Source organism: Ipomoea nil, unplaced genomic scaffold (genome assembly GCF_001879475.1).
Source record: "Ipomoea nil cultivar Tokyo-kokei standard unplaced genomic scaffold, Asagao_1.1 scaffold0177, whole genome shotgun sequence".
NCBI lineage: Eukaryota > Viridiplantae > Streptophyta > Magnoliopsida > Solanales > Convolvulaceae > Ipomoea > Ipomoea nil.
The window spans coordinates 56,800-64,439 of NW_017616605.1; the positions used below are offsets into that span (position 1 = coordinate 56,800).

Below are 7,640 nucleotides of genomic sequence, written 5' to 3' on the forward strand. Positions count from 1 at the left end.
TAATTTATACAATTGTATATCAATCTAAATATTTTTAAAATATTATAACAATTTCATTCCGTGCAACGCACGGACGCAAATACTAGTAATAATAAGAATAATATACACATTATATATTGGGGTTATATGTTAGTTATTTCTTAAAATATAAATATTAAATTTATAAAAATGTTTTAGGGTCCGTTTGGAAAGCAGGAAAATGACTTCTGGAAAATGTTTTCTGGAAAATGAGTCATTTTCCGGAAAACATTTTCCTTTCCAGTGTTTGGTTGCATTCTGGAAAACTGTTTTTGTGTGTTTGGTTCATTTTCTGGAAAATGAGTAGAATTGTATAATTAAACATTTTAATTATTTTATTTCGAATATTACAACATGTATAATAATATATAATAATATAATAATATAATAATATAATAATAATTTTAAATATAATAAAAAAACTAATAATATATCAAAAATATTATGGTGGTGGTGGTGTAGTGGTAGTTGTGTTATTTGTTATATAATAATAATAGTAATAGTAATAATAATAATAATAATAATAATAATAATAATAATAATAATAATAATAATAATAATAACAATAATAATAATAATAACAACTGGTGGTGGTATGACGGCAGTGGCAGTGGTGGTGTGGTGGCGGCGACGGTGGTTGCGGTGGTATGGTGATGGTGGTGGTGGCGGCGGCGACGGTGGTTGCGGTGGTATGGTGGTGGTGGCGGCTGCGGTGGTATGGTCGTGGTCGTGGTGGCGGCGGCGACGGCGGCAGTGTGATGGTGGTGGTGTGGTGGTAACGGTGGTTGCGGTGGTATGGTGGTGGTGGTGGTGGCGGTGACGGTGGTATGGCGGCAACGGTGGCGGCGTCGATGGTATGGTGGTGGTGGCGGCGGCGGTGGTGGTAGTGGTGGTGTGATGGTGGTGGTGGTGGCGGCGACAGTGGTTGCGATGGTATAGTGGTGGTGGTGGCGGCGGTGGTGGTGGTAGTGGTGGTGGCGATGGTGGTGGCGGCGACAATGGTTGCGGTGGTATAGTGGTGGTGGTGGTGATATGGTGTTGATGGTGTTGGTGGTGGTAGTGGTTGCGGTGGTATGGTGTTGATGATGTTGGTGGTGGTGTGATGTTGGTGTAAAAGTTGGAAAATGACTTCCCCTCAAAAAAAGGGGAAGTCATTTTCCTCCAAAATGAGCCTATTTTCCAAAGTCAACGGAAAATGATTTCCGTTGACTTGATTTTCCAGGCACATCCAAACAATGGAAACTTGGAAAATGATTTCCAGAACTCATTTTCCAGGTTTCCAAACACACCCTTACATTATTATTATTATTATTATTATTATTATTATTGTTATTATTATTATTATTATTATTATTATTATTTACAATAATTTAAATATCTAAAATTTAAATAAATCTAAAATTTTAATATAAAATATTAATATTGGGCACCTATTTTTTGTGCATCGCGCATAAGAAATACTAGTACAAGTAAATAGGGATTACCTAATGATATTTGACAAGATTATAAAAACAAGTGACTCAAAAGTTTAAAAAGAGAGCTTCGGTCTAAGAATGTTGAACTTAAGTTAAACATCCTCGACCAATGGCTCCAAATTAATGTACATAACTTAGAGATTAAGACTAATAATTGTGAAATCGCTACCATGCTTAGAAATTCCGAATAATTGCCAATCATGGGGTTGAGTCGAGCCAATCCACTTGATCACATATCCATTATGTTTATACTATATAATATAAACACCTACCACTGCAAAATTATATATATATATATATATATATATATATATATATATATATATATATATATATATATATATATATATATATATATATATTTTTTTTTTCACACACATATATCTATATATGTGGTCACTTTTACAAATTTGTGCTCCCTTTAAGCCAAGATCAAAGCAATAGTTCAGTGCTTCTGTAAGATTGTACCCAACTGCATAAGATGGGTCCTCAGGCTAAATTCTTCTACCTGTTTTAAGCCAACATCAAAGCAAGCAACTATGTATTAGGAAAAATACATATAAGAGATTTATCTTATTTATGAACATACTAATGAAACCTATTAGGTATATAACAATGGCTTTCCAATGCTTATCATTGTTATAGGATTTACAATGTTGTATGGAATGAGGTTGTATTCTAAAAATAGCAAAAAAGGAAGTTGGCTGCAATTGCAAGAAAGAGAAAGGGGTAAAAGAGCGAATAAAAACATCTGGATCGATCTCTATTATTCGACCATTGTGTCATGCTTCACGGTATTGTAGAATTTTTTCATTGTTATACCGATCACTATAGTAATAAAATTAGCATTAGCATGGGACAGTGGGTGTGTAATACAAAGATATTGTATGCAACCAAATGTGTTACTTCACCTGCATATCTGCTGTTGGAGCCATTAGCAATTCAAATTCATCAAGCAGGAGTCTCTCTTGTGCCACAACACCAGCAAGTTTAGAGACAAGGATGCTTGTACCCTCCAGCTGTAATATGCATTCCAGAAAATGCAAAATATCAACTTTTACATAATCTTAAAAATATCATTTGGAGAATAATATTTGAGGGACTTATTAGAGCTTATCTGAGATTGGTAAACAACCAATTTTTACATAATCCATTAATCTTTCATTACAAACACTAACTTGAAAGTGGGCACAAACTGCATGTGAATGGTGTCATCCAAATAATATGGAAAACTAGTCACTCATCTACATATTTAGTGACATATATAATTCAAAGTGGGAGAAATTTAAACTACAAGAAAATACAGATATAATATGAATGTATTCAAAATAAGTGTATCCCCTTTTACTTCAATCCCTAAATATAGATATCTTTGCAAGAAAAAATAAAGCCTCACGAATGAAATTGTAAAGAAAAACTACCAAAAACTCACTTGTGAGAGCATTGAAAATAGTGATGATTCCAAATACTGAATCATAGCAACTGCTGAACAAACAGATGACTTTATAGCTCCAGTATCACCCTATATCAAGCAGATAAACTTAATCAACATGTGTGTGTGTTTTAAGCATCATAAATGAATCTTCACTAAATTGCATACCCTTGCCCCTGGCATGAGGGGAAGACGCAGTACGCATGCTTTCATATCTTGACTAGCCCGCAATACTGAATCTATATGGTTCCTTTCAATTGAAGACCATTCGTCAAGGCAGGACAGCTGAGCCAGTCAAATTTACATTGAAGAAGTTGCAAAATGGTGGTAGTTAGATAATAGTCATAATACAGAGAAAAAGGTTGTATCCATAAGAAAAAAAGTTTTGTGCAGATGCAATACCTGTTTATTCAAAACCGAGTATAGCTTCGACTCTTGTCTCAGCTGTTCGAGTTCAATTCTTATCTCAATCACAGTGCCCCACAAATTTGAAGTAGTTTTCCACACATTGTATGCCATTTCCTGAAATGAAATTCTAAAACCAGTCAGAACAATGTAATGCAACTCAAAAAATGGTTTAGTTTGTAGAGCAAAATGGATAATAAAAGCCAACCTTTGTATTAACTTCCTCTGCATGTATTGCAGCATTTGCTTGTGCATTAGCGTACCGCCATTGCAAATGTCTGTTGTGTAATATTCTTAACTGATGAGCATCTTCTGTTTGACTTGCATCATTCTCCCTAATATCCGCAACAAAACTGAAGCCTGAATTGGTTAGTCTTGTTGGGCTAGATGGCCTAACCTTAATAGGACTAGCTCTTCTTGGTGGAGCAGTTGGTGTAGCCTTTGCTTGAGATGGGCTTACTCTAGATAGAGAGAAATACAAAGCAGATGCTTTATTTGGTGAAGTAGGACGAGATTTAGAGATGGGATTCACCAATGGTGTTTTTTCCCTTCGTAGCGACAGTGAATTATCATCAACTGAACGAAACTCAAAGCTGCCTTTTGCACTATCGGCTGATGTTAATAGTGATAGTGTATCATTGGTTGGTTTTTGTAATGGTATAGTAGCTCCATCCAAAGACAGTCTTCTATTTGGTGGTACTTTAGATCCCAAAAAGAGTGATGTAACCTTTGCTTTAGATGGATTGACTACTCCAGATATAGAGGAAGAGAGTGCAGGTGCTTTCTTTGGTGAGGTAGGACGAGATCCAAATGGTTTCACTATTGGTGTTCTTTTTGTTTCAACTGTTGGTGAATTATCATCAACTGAATGAAGCCCCAAGCCTCCTTCTGTATGTTCATTTGACATTGTTGATAGCATGTGACCAGAAGAATTTTGTACTGTCTTAGTAGCTCCATCAAAAGGCAATCTTTGCGATGTACCTCTTACTATTGTCTTTGTTTGAGATGGGATTACTCCTATATGTAGAGAAGAAGACAGTGTAGATGCTCTATTTGGTGAGGTAGGATGAGATCTAGTTTCAGGATTCACCAATGATGTTTTTTCTCTTTGTTTTGGCAGCAAATCTATTGAATGAGACCCAAAGCCTGGTTTCTCACCCTCAAGTGATAGCACTTCTCTGGAAGAATTTTGTATTAATTTAGTAGTACCTCCATCCAAAGATGATCTTCGTGAAGAAGGTGCTTCTAATCCCCAAAAAAGTGATGTAGTACTTGCTATAGTATTTGTTCGAGATGGACTTACACCTCGAGATTCAGAAGATGGTGCAGATGGTTTACTTTGCGAGATAAGACGAGATGCACTGTCAGAAACCCTTTGTATTGACAATGGATTATCATCCACTGAATGAAACCCATAGCCTCCTTTCTTGCTTCTGTCTGATCCTAAGTCTCTTGAAGAACTTTGTAGAAAGTTTGTACCCCCATCCAAAGACAATCTTCGTGAAGAAGGTGCCACTGATCCTGGAAAATGTGCTGTGGCAGCACTTGCTGTAGCCTTTGTTCCAGATGGCCTCACTTTGCTGAAAAAAGGTGCAGATGGTTTACTTGGAGAGGTAGGATGAGGTCTAGAGTCATGATTCACTACTGATGTGCTTACCCTTTGTAATGACCATAGATTATCATCTAATGAATGAAACTTATGCCCTCCTTTTTCAATCTTGCTTGATGGTAATAGTGATTGCAAGTCACTAGAAGATTCATGTAGCAGCAGCTTGGTAGATCCATCCAAAGGCAATCTTTGCAAAGATTGAGCTCTTGATCCTTGACTTTTACCCAAATCAGTATTTTTATTCTCAGTATTTGATGATGTTTTCTCAGCTGTTGTACTTGGCCACCTATACTGATCCAGCAATTGAGAATTTAAACTATCTACTGAACTAGGATTCTTTGATATGGAGGAAGCAGATGCCGTAGATTCTTTATATGGTGTGGTAGGACGAGATACAGCCCTCTCTATTGATACTGAATTATCATCAACTGAATGAAACTTAAAACTTCCTTTCACACCTTCAGATGGTGGCAATACAGATAACATGTCACTGGGAGATTTCTGCAGTGGATTGGCAAGTCCACTATTTCTATCAATTGTACTAGTACCTCTGCTTAAAGAATCAGAAGTTACTTTCCTAACTGTTCTCCCTGCAGGCCACCTATCCAGCAGCTGGGATTGCAGATTATTCAATGATCTAGAATTCTCTGCTACAGACAAAGATTGTGTAGCTGCTTTCATTGGTGAGACGGGGCGAGATCTGGGCTTCTCATTCTTACCAAATGGTAGCAGGTCATTGGAAGATTCTTGTGGCGGATTAGTAGCTGCATCCAAAGACAGTCCTCATAAGAAAGTGCTTCTGATCCTGAAAGAGGTGAGGTGATGCATCAGCATTTCTACTTTTTCTCTCACTCAGATGAATACCTTTGGTTATTGAATCTGAGGGTGGTTTCCCACCTGTTGTACTTGGCAAAGCATGCTGATACTGCAGTTGAGAATTTAGGCTATTTACTGGTCTAGAATTCTCTGTTTCATCTCCAGAATTGTCTCCATTTAGTAGACTTCTCTTGGTTTCAGGTGCAGGCTTCCTCAGTGTGTCAGTCTGTTTCTGCACAACATTTGTTGATGGCCTCAATGCATCATCTGGCTTACTACTACACTGGGAAATATCAGACTCAGAAACATGTCTCCTTGATGGACATAAAGCTTCCGAAAACTGGACAGATGGTGGCGTTTTTGGCTGCGTTTTATCAGCTGATAAAGCCTGCTTCTCCAATGAAGTAGTTTCCGGTTGCCTGACGTTCTGGGAATGGCTATGCCGAGCAGCCAGAAAATGTGACACTGACCTGAACCTGGAACCAAATTCTCTGGTCAGATGACGGCGAGGGTTGATTCCCTTATTTTTCTCCGGTGGCTGTGAGTTCTCCATTGTTCAATGCTTGATCTGGTTCATGCATATCATCCAAACTCTCCAAGTTGAAGCGCTCTTCACATAACAATTAAACCACATTTCAAAGACACTTGCAATTGCGTCATTCAATCAAACAGCTTGCATTCAAGATTCAAGAACATCCTTTTCTGCTATAATCGGCCTCAAAATTCAAAGCTAAACAAGATACAACAAACATTAAACATTTGAGGGACTAATTCTGCGGAAATAATTATTATTATTTAAAAAAAAAGGATTATTTACAATCACAAACTGATTGAGAGGAGGGATTTTCGTACATCTCACCAGAAAGTCGAACGAAGCTCGTCGAAACGGGCGAAGAAGCTTAACTTTTATGGCGTGCAGCATATTTATGTTCCGTAAATGAGATCGAAATCATTTCAAAATAAATTTTAAAAAATAAATTGAGAACAATAGGGCGGAGAGGGAGAAAGATAAACGACAATGGCGGTTTCAGGTGAAGATCGTTAAGGCGGGGCTGAGTTGGTAGACGAGGAAGACAACGTTTTCGCGCCACAATTCCCCTTCATTAAATTGCTGTCTGCAATTTTATTTTATTTTCCCTGTTTTCTGGGTGTCTGTTTCTCTTGTTCATTAGTGGCTTGTATTTATACAGTTTGAGCCACTTATACAAAACATTTAATAATTTAATCACTATTATACAACCTGTTGATAACTGGTTGGCAAAGATGACACCTCACAAAAATTGTGATTAGATCGATTTCTATGAACCACCCATGAATGTTATTGGCTACATTCCTTTTACATACTACATTACTTGAAAGCATAACCAATCAAACTTAACATTTAAAAGAACAAAACACATGCTTAAACTTAAAAAGGGGTAAACCTTTCCGTTAATGCTATGTTTAATTTTGACAAAACTTACTTTACATTAACTTCTAGTTCAAATTTACTTGAACTAAGGGTTTTAATTTGAAAAGTAAAAGATTTATAAAATATACAAGTCTATTCATCCCCATTTAGATTTGTAACCCAAACTCCACGTTACCAACTAGGGATATTAAAATTCTTGTACCTTAATTGGTCAGACTCTCGGTGACTGCAGGGTGATCTCTATTTAAAAATCAAATTATTTTTTAAACACTTAATATAAAACAATAAAAGAGTTTTTGTCTAAATATCTTATCTTTTAACTTTGATAAATTTGACGATTGGAATGTGTATATATAAACACACCGTTAAGCCCTGTACAATGAGATGTGGGATTTGAGAACAACAACAATGAGATGTGGGAGGTCATCACCAAAGGAACAATAGATCAGAGATAATAAATGGTCAATTAATACT

General features: G+C 36.6%; 2 protein-coding genes across 2 annotated transcripts; both read right to left on the reverse strand.

Moving 5' to 3' along the window:
• Positions 1-1,894: 1,894 nt before the first annotated feature.
• On the reverse strand, positions 1,895-5,828 carry LOC109178576 (AUGMIN subunit 8-like). The gene is made up of 7 exons (XM_019328168.1): positions 5,804-5,828; positions 3,539-5,703; positions 3,328-3,447; positions 3,094-3,210; positions 2,926-3,015; positions 2,405-2,512; positions 1,895-2,001 (listed from the first exon to the last, which is right to left on the reverse strand). The coding sequence occupies exons 2-7, from the start codon at positions 5,618-5,620 to the stop codon at positions 1,939-1,941; spliced, it is 2,580 nt and encodes an 859-aa protein (XP_019183713.1). The 5' UTR covers positions 5,621-5,703; positions 5,804-5,828; the 3' UTR covers positions 1,895-1,938.
• On the reverse strand, positions 5,617-6,887 carry LOC109178592 (AUGMIN subunit 8-like). The gene is made up of 2 exons (XM_019328169.1): positions 6,608-6,887; positions 5,617-6,485 (listed from the first exon to the last, which is right to left on the reverse strand). Exon 2 carries the CDS (start codon positions 6,306-6,308, stop codon positions 5,697-5,699), a length of 612 nt encoding a protein of 203 aa, XP_019183714.1. The 5' UTR covers positions 6,309-6,485; positions 6,608-6,887; the 3' UTR covers positions 5,617-5,696.
• Positions 6,888-7,640: the final 753 nt, after the last annotated feature.